The 25,705-nt window shown below is 45.8% G+C and overlaps 1 protein-coding gene across 7 annotated transcripts in view; it reads right to left on the bottom strand.

The window, feature by feature from the left end:
- ST3GAL6 (ST3 beta-galactoside alpha-2,3-sialyltransferase 6) overlaps nt 1-25,705 on the bottom strand; it is a 176,651-nt gene that overhangs the window by 51,951 nt on the left and 98,995 nt on the right. For all 7 annotated transcript variants that reach the window (XM_030204041.1, XM_030204040.1, XM_030204042.1 and 4 more), the window contains one exon: nt 21,333-21,436. In XM_030204041.1, the coding sequence (XP_030059901.1) occupies nt 21,333-21,436 (104 nt within the window). The remainder of the gene's footprint in view (nt 1-21,332; nt 21,437-25,705) is intronic.

Genomic DNA, 25,705 nt, shown 5'->3' with positions numbered 1-25,705 from the left:
ATAAAATTGTTCTCACTTTGCTGTTGAAGGAATCTGGACTAGATGTAACATCGATATAAGCAAATAAGAACAAAACTTCACAGACTTGCAAACATACAGGAAACAGCGAAGATGACTCACAGAGGAGGACTGGACAATGCTCTTGAATAGAGTTTACTGATCAAGCCAGAGACTCGACACGGCCGTGTTTCAGCCAAAAGATCTGCCTCAGGAGTCTAAATACAGAAAATAGAGTTAAAAACTAGCACAATAATAAAAAATATATAACAAGTAGATTGATGAAACTAAAACACAAACACGTTGCCTACAAACTACCATCCAGTGGCAAGCATACCTACTTTTACTAGAAACCTACATCAGTAAACAACTCTCTTAATATCTGGAAAAATCTCTCTATATAAAAAGCAACACCAACGTTCTATGAAGCCTCCAGCCGGAAGTGTGAAGGGGGCGAGATATCCGGTTTCCCTATGAGTGTCTGCCCCGCCCTCTCTGTAACAGTCAGTGAAGGAAAACAGCAGAGCACGAAATCAAATCGCTGGCTCTGTAACAGTGAAGGACTCAGAGGGGGGAGGGGAGAGAGGCCAGAGGGCAGGGACACACACACTCCCACATGCACACAGAAGAAAACATTGCTAGCCCCCGTTTCATTTGCATCAGAAACGGAGCTTTTTTACTAGTGTTCTATATTACACTGGTCACAATTTGGCTTTAGATCGTCATATAGTATGGAAACTTTGCTGCTAGTTCTAACTATATATGTCAACCACCACCTATGCAAAGGCGACCAAGTAATTCTTCTCCAATATGATATAATCAGCGGCATTCAATGTGGTTTACCACACATTGCTACTCGAACGCCTGGACCAGATAGGAATAACAGGGACTGTGATCAAATAGTTCACTGAATTCCTTTCAAATCAAGGCTATTCTGTCAAACAAAACAATCAACTTTCCAACTACTAGTGTCCTAACTACGGGATCCTGCAGGGATCTCCCCTCGTACCTATCCTGTTCAATCTCTTTATGTCATCCCTTGCCTCAATACACCTGGGTCTTAATGAACTGCTATTATCCTATGCGGATGACATCCTGCTTCTCTTCTTACCAGTGACAGCATCAAAGATACAACTCAGTCTGTAGCGAATAGCAGTCAGCTCTCAGTTTCTCTCTGGGTTTCAGCCACAGCACTGCAGGCAAGGAAGGAATGAAAGTTCGAACTTGGAACACTCTGGTACACACATGTAAGACTGGTCTCTGATTCACTGGCACTGTGTGCTAAGAGGTCGCCACATGCATGTGCCAGTAGGTCAGGTGACATCTGATGCTCGTGCCTATGTCAGAGCTGAGGTCTGCACATCAGCCAGGGAGCAGAGAGGATTAAGCATAACATAGTAAGTGACAGCAGATAAAAACTGGAATGGTCCATCCAGTCTGCCCAATAATCACATTCATTATCAATTCATGATTAAAATCAACAATGAACATGATATCATATACTTGATTATGGTCTTTCTGTGGCGTTTCCAGGACATAGACCATAGAAGTCCGTCTAGCCCTATCCTTATGTTCCAACTGCTGGAGATGCCCTCGAAACTCACTCCAGCCTATTCATCTTCTCATATGTGGGACACAGAACGTAAAGCGAAGATACTTACCTGTAGCAGGTATTCTCCGAGGCAGCAGGCTGATTCTTCTCACAACTGGGTTAGCGATCGCGCTGAACCGGGAGCCGGCATTTCACATAGCAAATGCACGCCGAACCGCGCATGCGCCGAGTGTCTTCCCGCCCGCCGTGCTTCTCAGTTCAGTGAAGAGTAAAAGAGAGAAAGAAAGAGGAGACAACTCCAAGAGGAGGTGGGTGGGTTTGTGAGAATAATCAGCCTGCTGTAGGTAAGTATCTTCGCTTTCTCCGAGGATAAGCAGGCTGTATTATACTCACAACTGGGGTATCCCTAGCATCCAGGTTCACCCAAAACAACAAAAGCTGGGCAATTGGACCTTGCAACAGCGAGGACATAACATAGATTAACGTGAATCTATATACAACTAGCTGAGTGTACAGGCTGGAACATAACAAAAACAGGCCTAGGGGGGTGGAGCTGGATTCTAAACCCCAAACAGATTCTGCAGCATCGACTGCCCAAACTGACTGTTGCATCGGGTATCCTATTCAAGGCAGTAGTGGGATGTGAATGTGTGGACAGAAGACCACATTGCAGCTTTGCAAATTTCTTCAATGGAGGCCGACTTCAAGTAAGCCACTGACGCAGCCGTGGCTCTAACATTATGAGCCGTGACATGGCCCTCCAAAAACAGTCCAGCTTGGGCATAAGTAAAGGAAATGCAATCTGCTAGCCAATTGGAAATTGTGCATTTTCCGATGGCGACTCCCCTGCTGTTGGGATCAAAAGAAACAAACTGGGCGGACTGTCTGAAGGACTTCGTCTACTCTGTGTAAAAGGTCAGTGCTCTCTTGCAGTCCAAGGTGTGCAAGCTGCTTTCACCAGGGTGGGCATGAGGATGGGGAAAGAATGTTGGCAAGACAATCGACTGGTTAAGATGGAACTCTGACACCACCTTCAGTAAGGGTGCGTGCGGAGGAATACTCTGTTGTGATGAAACTTACTATAAGTTGCATCCACTACTAGGGTCTGAAGCTCACTGACCCTACGAGCTGAAGTAACAGCCACCAAGAAAATGACCTTCCAGGTCAAGTACTTCAGATGGCAGGAATTCAGTGGCTCAAAAGGAACTTTTATCAGCTGGGTGAGAATGATGTTGAGATCCAATGACACTGGCAGAGGTTTGACAGGGGGCTTTGACAAAAGCAAACCTCTCATGAAGCGAACTACAGGCTGTGGAATCTTTCCTGGAAGCAAGACCCAGGAGATACCCTCTGAAAAAGCCAAGGAAGCGAATTCTAGTCTCTCAACATCCAGGCCGTGAGAGCCAGAGACTGAAGGTTGGGATGTAGAAGCGACCCCTCGTTCTGACTGATGAGGATCAGGACACACTCCAATCTCCACGGTTCTTCAGAGGACAATTGCAGAAGAGGGAACCAAATCGGACACGGCCAGTAGGATGCAATCAGGATCATGGTTCTGCGGTCTTGCTTGAGTTTCAGCAAAGTCTTCCCTACTAGAGGTATGGGAGGATACGCATACAGAAGGCCTGTTCCCCAACGAAAGAGAAAGACATCTGATGCTAGTCTGTCATGGGCCTGAAGCCTGGAAGAGAACTGAGGGACTTTGTGATTGATTTGAGGGGCAAAAAGATCCACCGAGGGGGTGCCCCATGCTTGGAAGATCTTGCGGACAACGCCCATATTCAGTGACCACTCATGAGGTTGCATTACCCTGCTCAGCCTGTGGACCAGACTGTTGTTTATGCCTGCCAGATAAGTGGCTTGGAGAAACATGCCATGATGGTGCGCCCAAAGCCACATCTGGATGGCTTCCTGACACAGCGGGCAAGATCCGGTGCCCCCCTGCTTGTTGGTGTAGTACATTGCAACCTGATTGTCCGTTTGAATTAAGATAATTTGGTTGGACAACCGATCTCTGAAGGCCTTTAGAGTGTTCTAGATTGCTCGAAGCTCCATGAGGTTGATCTGAAAACCTTTTCCCTGGGGAGACCAGGCTCCTTGAATGTGAAGCCCATCTATAAAAGCTCCCCACCCCAGGAGAGATGCATCCATTGTCAGCACTTTCTACAGCTGAGAAATTTAGAATGGTCGTCCCATGGTCAAATTGGATCAAACTGTCCACCACTGAAGAGAGTTCTGAAAGACGTGGATAGTTGGATGACATCTTCTATATTCCCCGTAGCTTGATACCACTGGGAAGCTAGAGTCCACTAAGCAGATCTCATATGCAGACGTGCCATGGTTGTAACATGAACTGTGGAGGCCATGTACCCCAAGAGTCTCAACATCTGCAGAGCTGTGACTTGCCGAGACACCCAAACCATGGACACCAGGGACAGGAGGTTGTCTGCCCGTGTCTCGGGGAGATAGGCCCGGACTGTTCTCATGTACAGCAGCGTTCAAATCAACTCCAATCGTCGAGATAAGGGAACACATGCACTCCCAGTCTGCGTAATGACGCTGTAACTACTGCTAGGCACTTTGTGAATACTCTGTGAGCTGACACTAGGCCAAAAGGCAGTACGTGGTACTCAAAAGTGCTGCGTTCCCAGCCAAAATCGAAGATACTTCCTGTGAGTTGAGAGTATTGGGATATGTGTGTAAGCGTCCTTTAAGTCCAGAGAGCATACCCAATCGTTTTCCTGAATCATGGGAAGAAGGGTACCCAGAGAAACCATCCTGAACTTTTCTCGGACTAGGAATTTGTTCAGGGCTCTTAAGTCTAGGATGGGATGCATCCCCCGTTTTCTTCTGCACAAGGAAATACCTGGAATAAAATACCAGCCCTTCTTCCTCTGGTGGAACGGGTTTGACTACATGGGCCTTTAGAAGGGCGGAGAGTTCCTCTGTAAGTACCTGCCTTTGCTGAGAGCTGTATGAATGAGCTCACGTTGGACAATTTGGACGTTTAGATTACAGATTGAGGGTGTATCCTAACCGAACTATTTGAAGATTACGAGATGCCACCTTAGGTGAACAAAGATTAACCTCCCCCCAACCAAGTCTGCCTGGTATTGGCCCTAGTTCAATCCAGCCAGAGTCGCCATCTAAGCATCACCTGACACATCCACAAACATCCAGCCATTTAAGCTTAAGTTTTTTTTATATCTTCTATTTTCTAATTCGAGATCCTCTGTGTTCATCCCACGCCTTTTTGAATTTCGTCACCATTTATGTCTCTACCACCTTCTTAATGGAGACGTTCCGCATCTGTGCTGTTAAAGCAAGGAGGAGGAAACTACACTCAAAGAACTTGGTGCTCAGTAGGTGAAAGGCTTGCGCGAGTGCACTTCCACAGGAACTGCTTCCGTCCCCACAGGAATTATGCAAGTTCTGCAGGATTCCCATGAACCCCATTCCCATGCAGGTCTCTATTCCAAAATCAGGGAGTTGAGGTCCCATCATCAATATCTTTGTCCAATGGTCAAAGCTTTACAGTTGAGTCTGAAACCACAGTACTAGGGGTCTTGCTTGATTCTTCATTCGCCTTCTCTTCCCGTATTAACCAGCTATGGAAGAAAACACTACTCAAAATGAAACAGCTAAGTCAAATCATTCGACCAAAAAGCCTTTGCAATACTAGTCCAAATGTTAGGTATACCTCACTTGGATTACTGTAATGTTCTATTTTTTGGTATTAAGTGTCAATATCAGAAAAAAAAAACTGCAAATCATACAGAATATAGATGCTAGACTAATATACAAATTAAGTAGACGTACTAGTATTTCAACTCATCTTAAATTGCACTGACTTTCCATAGCAGAAAGACTCCGGTTCAAAGCTGCTTGTTTAGTTTTTCAAATCTTACAGGGTTTCACCTCTGAGCTGCTGAGACTGCTTCGCTACATTTGGTCCAGTCTAAGACTAAAAGAACAACTGATGCTAGCATCACCGTTTCAAAAAATTCAAAATCAGAAAATTTGCAGCTCTCTATTCCCTGTACTTGGGAGTTAAAATATGGAACTCTCTACTTATTGCCATCAGAACAGAAAACAGCTACCTTAGCTTCAGGAAGAAGCTAAAAACCTTTCTCTTCCCAAAAACTTCTACCTCCTAGTATCATCCATTATCCTGTTTTTGGTCTCGTGCATAACACCAATGGTCTCTAATTGTTCTCATACCTCACACTAACATTATCGGCTTTTGTCTCACCTAGAATGTAAACTGTACTGAACCCTGGAAAGGGGATATTAATGGTATACGAGAATTGATTTGATTTTGATTTGAATATCATTTAATAAAGAAACCAACACTGTTTTGGTTCTGTGATATTTATGAAATCCAGACTGCAAAGGACTAAGAGTTCAAGAAACTCTGACAATCAAATGTCAATAGACCACTTAAAAAATAAATTTACCTACAAAGGGTTATTGGGTGAGGGGTGGAGGGCAAAATGGGTAGGTGTATCTGTTACAAAGGCAGTTGGATAGCTGATTTTCAAGCATATGACATATGTTGGATTGGTGAGGAATAATTGAGCTATTGGATCCAGTGGACGTGTTTGTTATTTCATGTGATTAGATTTGTTAGATTGTTGTATTGAAATAACCACTTGCTTTTGAAAATCATTGTTGCTTGTTGATTGTGTACAAATGGATTTTTGAGTATGTTATGTTCAGTAGTAACTATGTATGATATAGTTTAGAAACAATATTTTTGTGTATCATAACCCATGCAGTAGTTACTAATGATGATGCGGTTGCAGGGGAAGTGCTGATTGTGTGAGCTTAGAGGAATACAGCTTATATGCATTTAAAGTCTGGTACAACCTAGGTTTTTGACATTAGCTTGTAAGTGTTTGTGATTGGTTGAATAGTGCATAAAAGAGCTCCATTGCCATTTTTTTAAAGCTAGTGAGTGAACATGACTACGAGATAAACCAACTGGTTTCACTGCAATATCTGTGGTATTTTTGTGCTTATTTAAAAAATATTTTCAGATCTTACTCATTCACAGATCTCTTCTATTCACGATCAGACTGAGAACAAATGCTTGACCATCCATAAGTTGGCTGACTTTTTCCAAGAAAAAAATTAATAGGCTGAGTTCCTTGCTAAAACCAAGTCAAGTGGAACCTCTGGATTTAAACCTCTCAATTTTAAAGGAATCCACTATCAACTTCAGATGATCGTATTTGGTCTAATTTTTCAATATTTACTATTTCAGACATTCAACATTTAGAAAAATGGTTTTAGAAATCACATTGTGCTCTGGATGCTTGTCCTTATTTATTTGAATTAGCACCTACATATTTCATTGTTTGGTTATATACAGCTTTACAAGAATCTTTCCAGCAGAGATGCTTTCCCAGTTCTCTCTGAGAGATTATTTTGACTCCCATACCAAAAAACCTCACTCAAGATACTTACCTGTAGCAGGTATTCTCCTAGGACAGCAGGCTGATTGTTCTCACATGTGGGTCGACGTCCACGGCGGCCCAGGAATGGAGATTTTTCCAGTAAAAATCCACAAAGCTTTGCGACAGCCTCCAGAGCGCGGGACAGATGCACTGCGCATGCGCGGCCATCTTTCCGCCCATGCGTGTCCGTTCCCGCCTCAGTTATATCAAAAGCAAATAAAGAATAAAAACAACAACTCCAAAGGGGAGGTGGGCGGGTTGGTGAGAACAATCAGCCTGCTGTCCTCGGAGAATACCTGCTACAGGTAAGTATCTTCGATTTCTCCGAGGACAAGCAGGCTGCTTGTTCTCACATGTGGGGTATCCCTAGCCCTCAGGCTCACTCAAAACAATGAACAATGGTCAATTAGGCCTCGCAACAGCGAGGACATAACAAAGATTGACCTACAAAGAAACATCTGAGAGTGCAGCCTGGAACAGAATAAAAAATGGGCCTAGAGGGGGGGAGTTGGATTCTAGACCCCAAACAGAATCTGCAGCACCGAATGCCCAAACCGACTGTCGCGTCGGGAATCCTGCTGAAAGCAGTAATGAGATGTGAATGTGTGGACTGATGACCACGTCACAGCCTTGCAAATCTCTTCTATAGTGGCTGACTTCAAGTGGGCCACTGACGCTGCCATGGCTCGAACACTATGAGCCATGAAATGACCTTCAAGAGTCAGCCCAGCTCGGGAGTAAGTGAAGGAAATGCAATCTGCTAGCCAATTGGAAATGGTGTGTTTCCTGACAGCAACTCCCCTTCTGTTGGGATCAAAAGAAACAAACATTTGGGCGGACTGTCTGAAGGGGCTTGTCCGCTCCACATAGAAGGCCAATGCTCTCTTGCAGTCCAATGTCTGCAACTGACGTTCAGCAGGGCGGGTATGAGGACGGGGAAAGAATGTTGGCAAGACAATTGACTGGTTCAGATGGAACTCTGACACCTCCTTCGGCAAAAACTTAGGGTGTGTGCGGAGGACTACTCTGTTATGATGAAATTTAGTATAGGAAGCATGGGCTACCAAGGCTTGAGGCTCACTGACTCACGAGCTGAAGTAACAGCCACCAAGAAAATGACCTTCCAAGTCAAATACTTCAGATGGCAGGAATCCAGTGGCTCAAAAGGAGGCTTCATCAGCTGGGTGAGGACGACGTTGAGATCCCATGACACTGTAGGAGGCTTGATGGGGGGTTCTGACAAAAGCAAACCTCTCATGAACCGAACGACTAAAGGCTGTTCAGAGATAGGCTTTCCGTCTACACGATAATGGAGAGCACTAATTGCACTAAGATGGACTCTTACGGAGTTGGTCTTGAGACCAGACTCTGACAAGTGTAGAAGGTATTCAAGCAGGGTCTGTGTAGGACAAGAGCGAGGATCTAGGGCCTTGCTGTCACACCAGACAGCAAACCTCCTCCACTTAAAAGAGTAACACTTCTTTGTGGAATCTTTCCTGGAAGCAAGCAAGACTCGGGAGACACCCTCAGAAAGACCTAAAGAGGCAAAGTCTACGCTCTCAACATCCAGACCGTGAGAGCCAGAGGCTGGAGGGAACCAAATCTGACGCGGCTAAAAGGGCGCAATCAGAATCATGGTTCCGCTGTGTTGCTGGAGTTTCAGCAAATTCTTCCCCACCAGAGGTATGGGAGGATATGCATACAGAAGGCCCTTCCCCCAATGAAGCAGAAAGGCATCTGACGCTAGTCTGTTGTGGACCTGAAGTCTGGAACAGAACAGAGGGACCTTGTGATTGATCTGAGTGGCAAAAAGATCCACCGAGGGGGTGCCCCACTCCCGGAAGATCTTGCGTACCACGCCCGAGTTGAGCGACCACTCGTGAGGTTGCATGATCCTGCTCAACCTGTCGGCCAGACTGATGTTTATGCCTGTCAGATACGTGGTTTGGAGAAACATGCTGTGACGGCGAGCCCAAAACCACATCTGGACGGCTTCCCGACACAGGGGGCAAGATCCGGTGCCCCCCTGCTTGTTGAGGTAATACATGGCAACCTGGTTGTCTGTCTGAATTTGAATAATTTGATTGGACAGCCGATCTCTGAAAACCTTTAGAGCGTTCCAGATCACTCGCAACTCCAGGAGACTGATCTGAAGACCTGATTCTTGGAGGGATCAAGCTCCCTGACTGTGGAGCCCATCTACATATGCTCCCCACCCCAGGAGAGATGCATCTGTGGTCAGCACTTTTTGAGGCTGAGGAATTTGGAAGGGACGTCCCAAGGTCAAATTGGATCGAACTGTCCACCACTGAAGGGAATTGTGAAAATCGGTGGACAGCTGGATCACATCCTCTAGATTCCCCGCAGCTTGATACCATTGGGAAGCTAGGGTCCATTGAGCAGATCTCATGTGAAGGCATGCCATGGGTGTTACATGAACTGTGGAGGCCACATGGCCTAGCAGTTTCAAATCTACCGAGCTGTGATCTGCTAAGACGCTCTGGCCATGGAAACGAGAGACAAAAGGTTGTCTGCCCTCATCTCGGGAAGACAGGCCCGAGCTGTCAAGAGTCCAGCAGAGCTCCTATGAATTCTAGTTGTTGAACTGGAAGAAGGTGGGACATTGGGTAATTGATGACAAACCCTAGCAGCCTCAAGAGTCGAATAGTCATCTGAATGGACTGTAGAGTTCCTGCCTCTGAGGTGTTCTTCACCAGCCAATTGTCGAGATAAGGGAACACGTACTCCCAGTCTGCGTAGCGACGCTGCAACTACTGCCAGGCATTTTGTAAAAACCCTGGGCGCAGACGCGAGACCAAAGGGTAGCACACAATACTGTAAGTGCTGTGTTCCCAGACAGAATTGAAGATACTTCCTGTGAGCTGGAAGTATCGGAATGTGAGTGTAAGCATCCTTTAAGCCTAGAGAGCACAGTCAATCATTTTTCTGAATCATGGGAAGAAGGGTACCCAGGGAAACCATGCTGAACTTTTCTCGGACCAAATATTTGTTCAGGGCCCTTAGGTCTAGGATGGGACGCATCCCCCCTGTTTTCTTTTGCTCAAGGAAGTACCTGGAATAGAATCCCAGCCCTTCTTGCCCTGGTGGAACGGGCTCGACCGCATTGGCGCTGAGAAGGGCGGAGAGTTCCTCTGCAAGTACCTGCTTGTGCTGGAAGCTGAAGGACTGAGCTCCCGGTGGACAATTTGAAGGTCTGGAGATCAAATCGAGGGAGTACCCTAACCGGACTATTTGAAGAACCCACTGGTCGGAGGTTATGAGAGGCCACGTTTGGTGAAAAAAATTTAACCTCCCCCGACCGGCAGATCGTCCGCCACAGGTACTTTTATGGCGGCTATGCTCAGCTAGAGCCAGTCAAAAGCACATCCCTTGCTTTTGCTGGGGAACTGCAGGGGCCTGTCTGGGCGCCCGCTGTTGACGTGAAGGAGCGAGCTGGGGCTGAGCCTGGGAAGGCTGTCGGGAAGGTGGATTGTACCTATGCTTATTGTAAGCATAGGGAGCACTCCTCCTTCCCTGAAAAAACGTCTACCTGTTGACGTAAATGCTGAAGGCGCCCGGTGGGAGAGTTTGTCGAGGGCGGTTTCCCGCTGGTGGAGCTGCTCTACCACCTGCTCGACCTTCTTGCCAAAAATATTATCCCCCTGGCAAGGAACATCCTTAAGCCGCTGCTGGGTCCAATTGTCCAGGTCAGAGGCACGCAGCCATGAGAGTCTGTGCATCACTATACCTTGAGCAGTGGATCTGGATGCAACATCAAAAGTGTCATAAGCACCCCTGGACAGGAATTTATGACACGCCTTCAGCTGCCTGACCACCTCCTGAAAAGTCCTGGCGTGCTCCGGAGGGAGCTTGTCCACCAAATCCGCCAGTTGCTTTCCATTGTTCCACATGTGGATGCTCGTGTAGAGCTGGTAAGACTGAATTTTGGGCACGAGCATAGAGGACTGATAGGCCTTCCTCCCAAAAGAGTCGAGAGTCCTAGCTTCTCGTCCCGGGGGTGCCGAGGCGAAATCTCTAGTACTGCTGGCTCTCTTGAGAGCGGAATCCACAACCATAGAGTCGTGAGGTAACTGCGACTTCATCAACTAAGTTCTCCGTGGATTCGATACTGGGACTCCGCTTTCTTGGGAATGGTGGGATTAGTTAACGGTTTCATCCAATTCCTCAGCAATGTCTCCTTAAGGACATTATGCAGAAGGGCAGTCAAGAACCTCGAGCATCTCAGTCCTGGGCTCATCCTCAGTTACCACCGGGAAGGGAATGCCTACAGACATTTCCTGGACAAATGACGAGAAGGACAGAATCTCCAGCGGAGAAAGCTTCCTCTCAGGTGAAGGAGTGGGATCAGAAGGAAGACCACAAGACTCCTCGGAACAGAAATATCTGGGATCTTCCCCTTCATCCCAGGAGGCATCCTCCTCGGTATCGGAGAAGAGTTCTCGAACTGCAGTCCGAAACCAGGCCCATCTTGTTTGAGGAGCAGCAATTCCTGACTCCCCTAACTCATCTCGGGGTCAGGTTCCTTCTTTCCCCTATCACTTAGGAGGGATTCTCAGGAAGGCTTTATATCCCGTGGTTCGCCTTACCACAAAGGCTCTGCTTTGCTCTAGGGGACCTTCCTCTGTAACCCCTAGAAACTCAAAGATCCCTAATCCTTTCTTTCTACGCCTTCCTAGGCCTCGGCGTCTAATCTCTTCACCCACTTTCCTAGCCCATGGGTACACCCCCTTCTTCACTCTAGGTTTTGGGTGCACTTTCCTCAGGCCTAGTGCCCCTAGCACTTCAGGGAAACTTCTAATCAAACCCTTTTCCTTTCTACAACCCTGGGCTGTACTTCTTCGACCCCTAGGCCCTGACTGACCTCTGTGGGTTTTGTGTAAGGTTCTAAGTCTCCTTTTCCCTGAGACTTTTAAGTGTTTCCTATCCCTCCCTTTTGGACTAGGATAACCACTTTTAGCACAAGACTCCCCCCAGCCTCTGGGTGATCTAGCATCCCCCTGGCACCATTCCTGAGCTGGTGTCCCCTGCCCAGGAGCTCTTTCCTCCCCCGACTCTAATGTGCGGTATCTGTGCCCTAGGATCAACCCTTTCTTGTGGGGCCTGAGCCTTTCTCTATCCTAGGCAGCCTCTTCCCTTTTCTGCTTGCCCTTCTGGGGTTTCTCACACTCCTTAAACTTTACACCAGCTCTCCGTATGGGTTTAAAAGGGCCCTTCAGAATCTCCCTATCCTGACCCCTACTCATGGACAGGGGTTTACTTAATTTAACACCTCCTGGGTCATTCTGACTCTCCCTACCCTGACCCTTACTCATGGGTAGGAGTGGACTGACCCCTCCTGGTCGCTCCTTCCCCTTGAGCTTTCCCTGTAGGGCTACAATGCAGGAGTGGGCTTCCTGAAGCTCTCTTAACCTCCCTTGCCCATCCTGGAAGAGCACATCAACTGCTAGGGTCAGCACTCTGCACTTCTCTTCCATGGCCTCCCTGCATCTTTCTGCCCTTTCTGTGGTCTCTTTGGCTTGCTGTCTCTCTACAGCCCACTCAGCTTGGGTCTGCTGCAAGGCCACAGTTAACTCTACCATAGCTCTATCATACACCTGCTGTACTTCCCTCAGCTGAGTTTCTTGCTGGCCCTTTAATTCTCTTAACCACTCCTTCACCTGGGTCAAACTCCCCCTCAGCTCTCTTATAGCTGTGTGCTGTAGTTTACCCATCTCCTTAATATTTTCCCTCAGGGCCTCCTGCTCTTTATGCCACTCCTGGCGAGCATTCTGGAACTCAGCTTTAATTAGGGATACCCTCTGCTCCTGGTCCAGTTGCAACTTGTCTGTGAGGTCCCTTATCTCTTGCTCATGTAGGGACTGCAGCTTAGCTAATCAGGTCTCATTTAAGGCTTGGGTCTCTTTCAGGGTAGCTGTAAGATGAGCTACTTCTGCTTCCTTTTCCTCCCTTAGCTTAACTTCTGTGCGCAGCTCAGCCCTAACCATGGCTAGCAGTGCCTCACAGCCTTCCTTCTGCCTAAGGGACTCTGCCAGTTTGGCCTCTAAGGCCTGCCCTGAAGCAGCCATCTCTTCCTTACAAGCTGACTCGAACAGGACCCATTTCTGTTCATTCTCCCTCAGACTATTCTCCATCGCCTTCTGGGCCGCCTCCTGCTGCTGCTATATATGGCCCATTAAAGTTAACATCAGTCCTTTGTTTAGTTCCAGGACCTCCCTCAGACATTGCTCCGGGTGCCTATAGACTTCCCCCGGTTTACCTAGGGCCTGTAATTCCCCTTCTAACTGCCAGACACTCTCTGTAAGGGATTTTAACAGCGGGTTCTCATTCTTTTCCCGGGCCTCCCAGTATTTCTCCCTTGGGGCAACGCTCCCTAGTTCCCCACCCCATGGAAATACTGCCCGGTCCTCACTGTAGCATGGGCAGCCTACTTTATCTTCAGCTGTCTCACCCCCCTGCTCACAGTGTACATTGTCTTCCCCTCCACAATCAGGACTACTCTTTATCCTGTCACCTGGGAAGTTCTCACCTGGGCCTACACCCCCTTTCCCTTTCCTAGAAAGTTTACCCTTCTTACCAGGACTTTCACTATCCTGCAACTGGGGTTTTCCTTCCTTGTCCAGGCACCCATCCTCCCTCTTGGCACTTTCCAGGTTTGTAGCCTCCCCTCTTCCTGGGACATTGGGTGCTTTCCCTGCAGCAGGCTCCTCCTGACCCTCCTCCCTGCAGACACCTCTTTCCCCTTGGGTTCCCAGCCTAACCATGCACTCTGCCCCTGAGGAATGGGTCACCTCCCAACTCCCATGGCCTTTGGGCTTCCTCTTGCCTGCCATGTCACTTAACCCCAACCAACCGACTGTAGGATTCCCTATCTCCTCCCAGTCTCCCAGTTCATCCTCTGAACTGCATACTGCCAGATACCACTTCCCAACATGGCCCATTTCCCCACATTGGTCACACTCTGGCTCAATCACTTCTCTTCTCCTCGGGGTCCTGTCTTCCCCAGACACCCCTTCAGGCTTAAACAATGTCCCAACAGTCTCTGAACACAGTCCCCCTCCAAGTCCCAGAACCTGGATCACGGTGTCCAACTCTGCCATGTCCCTTCCTTCTGCTGGCGACTTGGGCTCCGGCTCCTCTGGCCTCCGGACTTCTCTCTCCGGTCTGAACCGTCTCCGCCTTCCCAAGGCTCCGATGTCCTCCTCGACCGTCTGTTGGGATGCAGCCCTTTACCTGGGTAGGCGGGTAATGCGCCTTTTGTCAGCGTTGGCCCCCTCGACGGGCTTCAGGAACCTCCTGGACACCACCTCCACACTCTGGCCACTCGTCTGGTCTCTGGAACTTGACCGCTCCCACTATCCCCACACAGGAGACCTCATGGAACTCCGCCGACTAGCCTCTGGAACTTGACTGCTCCCACTATCCCCACACAGGAGACCTCCTCTGGAGACTGATGCCTTTTCCCCTTGGCTTCACTTTGAGTTCTCTGGTCCCCCAGAACCAGCCTGTAGTCCGTTGGCCATTCTGCACACTTCCCTGGGGATACAATTATTGCCTGGGTCCAAGCAACCCTCTGCTCTTCCCTTGGCTTCCGCTTTTAGACAGTGGTATTCAACTACCAAGGGTAGCAGGGATCCTCTGACATCCTTGTCTTCAGGTGGTTGTTTCATAACAAGGTCCCATCTGGGGTGCCATTTGTAAGCCCACAGGGGTGCTCTCAGGTGTGCAGTGGCCCTCTAGTGGCTCCTGCCTGGCCTCACCGGCCCTTTGCTTCAGTGAACAACCTTGAAGCTAGACTTCTCTGTGACTCTGGTGACTCGGGCCTCTATGTTTGGGCCTCCTCTTTCCCTCAGGGTGACCTCTTCATTAACCTCCGCTCCTGGACCGGCCTCCCCGCTGTATCTCCTGGTAACCGACCCCCTTACCAGTTCTTCTGGTGGGGCCCCCTGGTCACCCTTCTCTGGAAGATAGCACGGATTCCTCTGCTTTCAGAAATATGCAAATTAGTTGAGTAAATGTAAATTCAATTTATTAGAACTAGGCTTCAGTCTTGTGGGAACCTTTCTTTCCAGCTATTATTCGTTTCCTACAAATTCCTGAGCCCATTTACTGTGGGACACCTGAGTCTCAGGGTATAACAGCCACCACCCCTGGATAGGACCTTCTTTACTCTCATTAACCTTGCGGTCCTATCCTCTACCCCACGGCTGTTTGTTCATTTTAAACAAGTCACAGTTCCACCATCAATACTTTGGGGTCTTCCCTTACCCCAGGACTTCCAGCCTGCCTCAGCTTCTCCCACACAGTTCCAACATCAGTACTTTGAGGACTTCTTACCCCAGGATTTTCAGCCTGCTTCTCAGTACTTGGGACACACAGTCCTGGGGCACACAATCCACCCTCCTCAGTACTTGGGACACACAGTCCAGGCTTCAGGTCTCCAGGTTCCCATCTCTTCTCCTTCGGGCAAAACTCCCTTCTCTACTGAGAGGAAGCTATTTATGAGGTGTCCAATACCTCCCCACCTCTTGAGACCTCGCCCCTCTGGTTCCAGAAAGATCTGGGTCTAGAAGTCTCTTCTCACTCCCCCAGCTATCTCCCTGGAGCTCCCTCTACTGGCCCATGCAAGTCAATACTCAGCTAGATCACTGGAGCTCCCTCTAGTGACCAGAATGGGCATTTTCCTGGTTTTCAGTGGGAGCGCGCCCTCTGGCGGCCTCCTCAAGTAAGGGCAGACACTGTGTTTATCACAACGCGCGTGGGCGGGAAGATGGCGTCCGTCCCGCGCTCTGGAGGCTGGTCACAAAGCTTTGTGGATTTTTACTGGAAAAATCTCCATTCCTGGGCCGCTGTGGACGCCGACCCACATGTGAGAACAAGACGCCTGCTTGTCCTCTGAAAAAATCTAATTACAGACCAATAGCAAGCATTCCATTGATCACAAAAACAAGAGTATTGCATCTTGTCAGCTATCTGCCTAGTTGGAAAATCATAACGTTTTATCCTCTACACAAACTGCTTTTTGTAGGGGTTATAGTACTTAGATCCTCAAGTACTCTGCTGTCAGAAATTCATTCACATATTGCCCCTGGCGGACAGCTGATACTGCTACAATTTGACTTATCTGCAGCATTTGATCTGATAGATGATTTAAGGATTCACCTTTTAGATTCCATTGGTATATCAAGAAGAGTACTTGACTGGTTTAGGACATTATTTGTGATAGAATTTATTCAGTGAACTGGGCAAATGTTATATCAGAGGGTTAGTCCATGAGATGTAGAGTTCCACAAGGTTCTCCTGTCTCCATTTCTTTTTAATTTGGTAATGGCAACTTTTGGTTATATTTAAGTAGTGTGCAAAGAAATTTCTTATTATACATATGCTAATGACATTACTTTATTTCCCTTTGGATTCTTCTTTTCAGGTTATAATTCCTTTGTAACAAGTATTGGGCTACTTTGTTACGACTGAAATTAACTAGAAGAAAAACTAAATTAATTTGGTTTAGCCGTCCTATTTTGTCTCCTCCATCTGATTTTGTTTTAAATGGAGAAATTTTTAAATTTAAGCCATCTTCATGAATATTGGGGACTGCCCTAGACTCCACTTTAACAATGAGTTTAATTAAACAAAATGATTTGTGGAGTTTTTTTACAAATTGAAAAAACACAAACGGGTAAAACCTTGTTTTTCAACATGATCACTTAGTCCTTGCTCAGGAGGTGGTGCTTTCATCTTTTGATTATTGCAATGTTTTGTATATTGGTTGCACCGACAGCTTTTTTGATCGTCTTCAAATCCTGCAGAATGTTGCAGCTAAAATGCTTTTTGGAAAGAGCTATCCCTCTTGTAATTCAACTTCATTGGCTTTCTGTTCATTTCCGCTATTAAAACTACGTACCATCACTTTCAGATTAATATATGTATTAGCTCCAAGTTGTTTACCTGGCCTCTATATCCAAAAGCCCTAAATTGACAAATAATCTACTACTTCTTTTACCGTCCACAAACAAAATAGGATTTAAAAGATTTTTTTACTGCTTCCTTTGCTTATCAAACGGTAACATTTTGGAACTCTCTCCTATGTTATTAAGAATGGAACTCTTCTTATTTAAGATTCAGAAAATTATTAAAATCTTAAGACATTTTTAAAATCTTAAGTTTAAATTTATGAATTGTATAATCAGGGAAGTATAGATAATAAACACAGTTATGCACAATGGAGTAGAGTCAAAGGGCAAAGGCCATATATCGTGAGGCCCAGGAACTTATGATCTGATATGATATCCTTACAGGCAAACAGGCCTGGGAAAGGAGGAAGCATAAACATACATGAGAATGTAGTCTAGCAGGTGAGGGAATCCAGATAGTTTTGAAAGAAGACCAGATGATCCTGAGTAAGATAGCTTGCTGAAGCCTTGTAAATCATTGTTAAATACATGTGTATAAAAATAGCTGTTTAAGTTCAGTATGTTGGAGTGATAGATACAGAGAGCATATGTATGCAGCAGTTCTATCCTTCCATGAGAAAATATTAATTGTATCAATACTTGGTAAGTAAATAAATTAATTTTCTCATAAGCGGCAGCCTTGGTCGTTTCTCTCTACAAATTGTGGGTAACTGGTATATGTAGATTTGGAGAGGTGGTAAAAAGACCTAAACATTTACAGTGAACTAATTAATTCAGAAGGTCGTGGAGGAGTGGCCTAGTGGTTAGGGTGGTGGACTTTGGTCCTGGGGAACTGAGGAACTGAGTTTAATTCCCACTTCAGGCACAGGCAGCTCCTTGTGACTCTGGGCAAGTCACTTAACCCTCCATTGCCCCATGTAAGCCGCATTGAGCCTGCCATGAGTGGGAAAGCGCGGGGTACAAATGTAACAAAAATAAAATTATAATCCACACTGAGCCTTTGGGTAAGTTGCAGAATAGAAGTTCCCGTTTTATATTTGTATTTGAGTCAGTATGCGTTGAATAAGTTCAGGGTCATATTAATTATCTTAAATCAATTTGAGATTATATTGGCATGTTTGATTAGGAGGCATAGTGATGATTGTGTATAGGCTGATTATTTTTAGAGCTTCGTGGAAAAAGGCATTCATGAATTACTGAGATGAAGTTATGGATGTGTTTGGGTGTGTGAGTTTTGCTGGTGTATGCATAAAGGTATAGGGTAGAAGAATAAGTGAGTTTTTTTGGTAGCATTTAATATATCTGAAGAGTGATTATAGATTTCGTTGTAGAAGTGTTTGTATATATGATGAAGCAGAGGCATCTGAAGAAATGGTCATTTGAAATGTGTTCTGCATTGGTATGTAATAAGCATGTTTTGCACTTTTAAGATGAGGCTTGTTTTTTACAAAGACATGCTAGCGATTCCCACACAGCAAATGAGAGGAAGCCCGTAGGAACTGAATGGGCTTCCTTTCATTTACCACACAGGAATCGCTAGCATGGCTTTATAAAAGAGGCCCTAAGTCACTATCTTTAGGTTTAAATTTATTTATATCTATATAACTATCTACATTTGAACAATAACATTATAGTAAAAAGGAAACATCTAAGTTAATCATGATTTTTTTTTTAACCTATCATATATAACCTTCTCCTCCTATCATTAATCCAGAGGTTTTCAACCCAGCGTCAGGCGAGAAGACACCTGTGCATTTGCAGTAGGGGCACTGCCTCAAAGATTTAAAGTGACAGTGCACTTGGCAATATCTACACCAGGCTCCATAGATGTCACCCACATGTGGAAATATTATACCTGCTTTCCTCTGAGAAAACGTTTTACTATTGGGTCAAGTTCTAAAAAGTTATATTCCTGGTAGAGGTGGGGTCTGGAACAGCAGAATGCACAGGCTTTGTCCCTGGCTTTTTGTTGTTCCCAAGCTAATTTTGCATTATACATTGCAGGTGGCCCCCACAAATGCAACAGGTTGATTCAAGCCCTCATCCCACCAGTGCAGAAAAGCAGCACAGGCAAGGCTGGCCTTCTCTCCCTTGTTCCTCCCTCCAAGGACGCAAGAGAAAGAAGCTGCACAGACTGATCCAGGCTTCTATCCCTTTCCACCACAAATGCAAGAGAGCAGTAGTAGCAGTGCAATCAATTTAGCTCTTCTAGGCTCCTGTCAGAGCAGAGGAGAGGAACACTGGGCAAAATGATCTGGTTTGGCCCCACAAGACTGAAAGCAGCCACCACAAGACTGAAGTCAGACAGGGCATCAGAATGCTCAGTGGCAGTAGCCTGCTCAAGCACATTTTACCCCTCACCTGGCAGGCGCACATAACTGCAGGCCAAATCAAGCCTCCAAGAGGATAGCTATCAAGAGGAGGACAGCAGTGTCCACTAATTTTCCCGAGCCTTAAGAGGCTGGAGTTGGGCCAGGAAGTCTAGGAGAACAGTTGCTAGAAGGTAAGCAGCTGGCTTTATAATTCTTTACGGGGGAAGGTGGTGAATCTTTTAGGGACTGGAGATTCAGGGATTGGGGGGGGGGGAGGCGGCAGCTCAAGGGCCACAGAAGGGAGGGACTGATTTGAGCAGGGGACAGGCTGCCAATTCACCTATCAACCGAACAGACTGATTCAGTCCAGGTTGGCCTTGTCACATGCAGTAGAATTGTAGTTCTGTGTGCCTCACTGATTTCTTTTGGATAATCAGACCTACAAATCCATGAATCTAGTATGGTATAACAAGAATCAATCAGCCTGTTTTGTTGACCTGGAATGTGGGGGCAACCCTGGGAGGGTGGGGATGCGGGATGGTTTTTCTGTGCACAATGCAAAGTTTGTGTACTTAGGAAGTACAGTGTTTCAAGGAGCATACTTAGGAGGACTGAAAATAAGCTTGCTATAAACAAAACCTTATAATACAAAAGGGATTGAGAATGTCAGTCTGGGGTGTACAGTATCTATAAGGCAGAGAGCAGTCTGAAAGGAAGAATTCCTTAAGTGATATGTTATTGTTATTATTACATTTGTACCCGCGCTTTCCCACACATGGCAGGCTCAATGCGGCTTACATAGTAACAATATAAAGAATTACAATTTGTAAGAAGAATATACAGTTTGTAGTGAACACAAAATAAATGGGGCTAACGGATAAGTAAATTGAACATAAGAGGAATTGGGTACAGAAGGAATTGAGCGTTGGGAGGTAGGTGTAGAAAGATGGAAAGGAATGGATATGGGGTAGCAAAAAGGATAATGGGAACATGGTCAATGTAAAACAAATGTCAATAAGAATCATGTGGGCAAGTTTTGGTTAGGTTGAATTGTTAGGGTAGGCTATCTTGAAGAGATGGGTCTTCAGTGCTTTCCTGAAGGGCAAAAGGCCATTAATGGTACGGATAGGTCTTGGTAGAGCATTCCAAAGCTGGCTACCTAAAAAGGAAAATTTGGATGCGTAGAGGGATTTGTACTTTACAACTTTGCAGTTGGGGAGGTGTAGATTAAGGTAAGCACGGGAAGACTTCAAACTTTTCCTGGTTGGGAGGTCGATAAGGTGATTCATGTAGGTGGGGGGCTTCTCTGTGTAATATCTTGTAAATCATTGTGTGGACTTTAAAGTTAATTCTTTCTCTGATGGGGAGCCAGTGAAGCTTCTCTCTAAGAGGTGTTGTGCTGTCGAATCTTGACTTGCCAAAAATTAGTCTGGCTGCCGTGTTTTGGGAAGTCTAGAGCTTTTTCAATATTAGGGACTTACAACCTGTATGTATGTTTCTATGCTACAGAAGTTGGAACTGCTTCTTCTATAAAAGTACATTGAGCCTTTTTTTTTGTGGCTTATTTCTCTGGAACCACCAGTCTGATCTGGCCATTTTCAAACTGGATGTGTCTTTTCAATGGGTTTTCCCCATGCTAAATTTCATCCCATTTCGTTAACTTTTCAGAGTTATTTTATCCTCAGGCAGACCATTTTTGACCTCTTTTGTGTAATTCTTTCCAACTTCCATTGGGTTGAAAAGAATAAAAAGGCCCATTAAAGAACTACTATACAATCCAGTACCATCTTAGTAGCTAGCTTGTGCATAGCAGATATGGTATATGTTCATTCACTACACAGAGATACAAGTTTATAAACAGAAATGGTACTGATCAGAAGAAATATATATACAAACACTGGGCATAAAAGAAGATTGGTGCAGATGAGAAAAAGGAAAGCTGTAAGGAACCACAGAAGTTTGAACTATTATTTAAACACACATTTTAACTTTGCTTAAAAAGTGAAACCACTCATTTGACCATTTCTAGATAAACAGTTTAAATTATCTGGTATTCTACACAACTAATAAGAACACTAACCTCCTTTCCGGACTCCGTATGGCAAGTCAAATTTATTACTGCCATGTAAAACACTCTGCTGCTGAAAACTGCCATAGCATAAGAATGGCTCTACATCAGACATACTGCAAAACAAGTACAAACAGCACTTAATCAGACATACTGCAGAAACAAGTATGTACAACACCTAGGTGAAGTGTTTTAAACATTCTAATGATGGGTGTATTATTTATTTATTTACTTATTTAAACTGTTTATAACCCACTCTAAGCAATTCTAGATGACTTACACAAAAACACACAATCAGGTGGAGGACAACAGGCAATAACATAAAATTAATATGAGCATAAGAAATAAGCCAAAACAAACTTCAAAATACTTACAACATCACTAAAACACTTACAGATACGCTACAAACATTTCCAAAAACGCAAAACAGAAGTTGAACTACGTAAGTCCTATGGTGAAGTATTCCACAAAAGACCGACAACATAAAATATCAAAGATCTATAATCATTCACCTGGTGGAGTGGTGGTACAGTTAATTTCTCTGAGAACCTCAAAATGCATGTAGGTTGATAAGAATGGAGGAAAGAGGCTAACAATGTTGGAGCTAACTAGGCAGTCACTAAATATTGCCATTAGCAAGGCAGGAGGGATGCTTAGGTAGTGCAAGATGTCACCAGGTCAAAGGGATTCCCTCCTCCTCCTCCTGCTGTCAGGGCTAGATTTGCCATACCACACAGGTTATTATATATAGTAATGAACAAAGATTCAGGCTCCCCAGGTCAAATTGTATGCTTCAATAAATGCCCAAATGAAAAGAAACTGACATACTCTTTACATGGCATTACGTCCAAAAATAGCATCTTTCTCAAAATTTTAATGCATAGTTACTTTCAGGGTTTTTTTTTTCTTTTACAGATTCAAAATAAGAAAACAGTGAATATGGCAAGTGTAAAAGTTTGAATACCCTTTCAAACAGTATTTATAACACCTCCTTTGGCAGAAATAACAGCTTTCAAATATTTCCTGTAGCTAGCTAAGTGTCTTTCTAGATTTGGTCTTGAAAATTTTTTCCCCACTCTTTCTTGCAGATCTCTTGGCTCAGAAGTCTTCTTTGGACTTGCCACATGATTAAGATCTTTCCACATATTTTCAATAATATTCAAGTCAGGGGATTGTGAAGTGTCCCTATATTCTTGGAAAAAAAATTAAGTGGTCACAAAAATCTATGTAAGGTAACCAACTATCAACTAAAACATCCCAAAAAAGGTTCCTTATAAATTATTACTTAACTAGTAAAAAAGGCCCGTTTCTGACACAAATGAAACGGGCGCTAGCAAGGTTTTCCTCGGAGAGTGTATGTGAGAGTGACTGTTTGAGAGTCAGAGTGAAAGTGTGAGTGTGTGAGAGAGAGAGTGAGTCTGGGTGTGAGTGTGTTTGTGAGAGAGTGTGTGTGTGAGAATGAGAGTGTGTGCAAGTGTGTATGTGAGACACAGTGTGAGAGAGAGTGTGTGTGTGTGGGCGAGAGAGAGAGTGTGTGTGAGACACAGATTCTCTGTGAGAGTGAGTGTATGAGACCAAGCGAGTGTGTGAGTGACTGTGTGGCACATAGAGAGTGAATGTGATACAGTGTGAGACACAGTGTGTGAGAGTGAGAGTCAGAAAGACATTGTATTTGAGAGAGAGAGTGTGAGCCCTGCCCTCCCAATCCATGCCCATTTGTCCCCTGCCCCCTCCATTCATCCTTTTCCAGCAATTCCCCTCTCTCCCTGAGCCCTGCCCTCCCAATCCATGCCCATCCATGCTCCTCTGTCACCTGTCCCCTGCATTCATCCCTATCCAGCAATTCCCCTCTCTCCCTGAGGCCTGCCCTGCAATCCATATCCATCCATGCCCATGTGTCCCCTCCATTCATCCCTATCCAGCAATTCCCCTCTCTCCCTGAGCCCTGCCCTCCCAATCCATGCCCATCCATGCTCCTCTGTCCCCTGCCCCCTCCATTCATCCCTTTCCAGCAATTCCCCTCTCTCCCTGAGCCCTGCCCTGCAATCCATATCCATCCATGCCCATCTGTCCCCTCCATTCATCCCTATCCAGCAATTCCCCTCTCCCTGAGTCCTGCCCTTCCAATCCATGCTCCTCTGTCACCTGGCCCCTCCATTCATCCCTATCCAGCAATTCCCCTCTCTCCCTGAGGCCTGCCCTGCAATCCATATCCATCCATGCCCATCTGTCCCCTCCATTCATCCCTATCCAGCAATTCCCCTCTCCCTGAGTCCTGCCCTTCCAATCCATGCCCATCCATGCTCCTCTGTCACCTGGCCCCTCCATTCATCCCTATCCAGCAATTCCCCTCTCTCCTTGAGGCCTGCCCTGCAATCCATATCCATCCATGCCCATCTGTCCCCTCCATTCATCCCTATCGAGCAATTCCCCTCTCTCCCTGAGTCCTGCCCTCCCAATCCATGCCCATCCATGCTCCTCTGTCCCCTGCCGCCTCCATTCATCCCTTTCCAGCAATTCCCCTCTCTCCCTGAGCCCTGCCCTCCCAATCCATGCCCATCCATGCTCCTCTGTCCCCTGCCGCCTCCATTCATCCTTTTCCAGCAAGTCCCCTCTCTCCCTTCCATGACCCCCCTCGCATCCATGCTCCTCTCTCTCCCATGTCCCAGCCTGGCCCGCCCTCTTCTCCCCCCCCTTCGCATCCATGCTGTCGTTTCTCCCCTGCCCTCCCGCTCCCATTGTTCTACTTTACTGTCCACCCTCTTCTCTCCCCCCAACATCCCTTTTTTTTTTTTTTTCTTCTTTTTAAATTTACCTCCGTGGCGGTTCCGGCAGCGAAGCGTCAGGGAAGGAGGCGGTGCTCCCAATGTCTAGGTTTCCCTTCGCTGTGTTCCGCCTTCTTTTGACGTCATCCTTGACGTCAGAAGAAGGCGGAACACAGCGAAGGGAAGGCTAGACGTCGGGAGCGCCGCCTCCTTCCCTGCTGGATTTGTTTTTTTTTTTTTTTTCCGCCCTCGACGTCATGACGTTTGACGCGAGGGCGGGGCAGAGACGGCTGGCTGGCTTGAAGTCTTTGTTATTGTGGTCGCGCGCTTCCTGCCTCCCTAGTAGTCGCCTCCCTGCTGGACAGTGACGTCAGGAGTTGTTTTATTCGAACGTTGGAGGACCATGACATTGAGGGCGGAGCAATGCGATTGGTTGAGTGTCATTGCTCTGCCCTCGACGTCATCACGTTTGACGTGTGGGCGGGGCAGACACAAAGCGATCTCACCCCCTTCACTTTTAGAATGTTGGGTAAGTGAGGCTTCATTAGAACGTTGGAGGTGCGTTTTATATAGAGAGATATTTTTTGTGGATCATCAGAATAGCAGGTGAAGCCAAATTCATGAGTGTGAGGCAAAACACTCATACACCTCGCTTAAAATCCTCATCAGTCCATTTTATTCCATTGTAATCAATAGAAATCAAACAAAATAAAACATGGAAAAGAAAATAAGATGATACCTTTTTTATTGGACATAACTTAATACATTTCTTGATTAGCTTTCGAAGGTTGCCCTTCTTCCTCAGATCGGAAATAAGCAAATGTGCTAGCTGACAGTGTACATAAGTGAAAACATTCAAGCATTACTACGACAGTCTGACAGGGTGGGAGGAGGGGGGTGGGTAGGAAGTATGTATGGGGACATCAAAGCATATCATTGATATTCTAACAGGATGGGTGTGGATAGGTGAGGGGAGGGTGATCAACAGAGACATACAGCTTTATGGTTTATAATGGGCTAGGAACCCCAGATCCTTGTTAAGTCCTTTCTGTTGGGTGTTAAAATATTCAATCATTCTGACTTCAAAGGTCTTACGTTCTTGTATGGTTTTAAAGTTGCCTTTCAGGATTCTCACTGTGAAGTCACTGGTACAGTGTACTGGTCCTGTAAAATGTTGACCAACAGGTGTGGGAACCCTGCTGGCACCAGTATTGTTCATATGATGTCTATGTAAATTGAATCTTGTCTTAAGCATCTGGCCTGTTTCTCCAATATAGCATCCTTCGTTACATTTTTTACACTGAATGATATATACCACATTGGAAGATGTTTTATTTTGTTTGATTTCTATTGATAACCTTAAGAGTGGACTAACACGGCTACCACACTCCTCTATTCCACTGTAAAAAAGTTCAACTCTTCATTTTCAAATGATCCACTTTTCTCAACAATAGTCAATATATCTCCATAAATTTTTCAATACTTTCAATTCTTCTTATACATAAGACTGAAATAGGCAAGTAGAGTGCCTTAGGCGCATCTCCTAGCCACATCTCCACCAGATTTAGGGGAACATCTAGGGAACTCTGTGTTCCAAATTGATGGGAACCGCAAAAAAAA

This window comes from Microcaecilia unicolor, chromosome 5, assembly GCF_901765095.1.
Source record: "Microcaecilia unicolor chromosome 5, aMicUni1.1, whole genome shotgun sequence".
In the NCBI taxonomy this organism is placed as follows: Eukaryota; Metazoa; Chordata; class Amphibia; order Gymnophiona; family Siphonopidae; genus Microcaecilia; species Microcaecilia unicolor.
The sequence above is the reverse complement of the archived record's forward strand: the minus strand, read 5'-3'. Positions and strand labels throughout refer to the sequence as shown.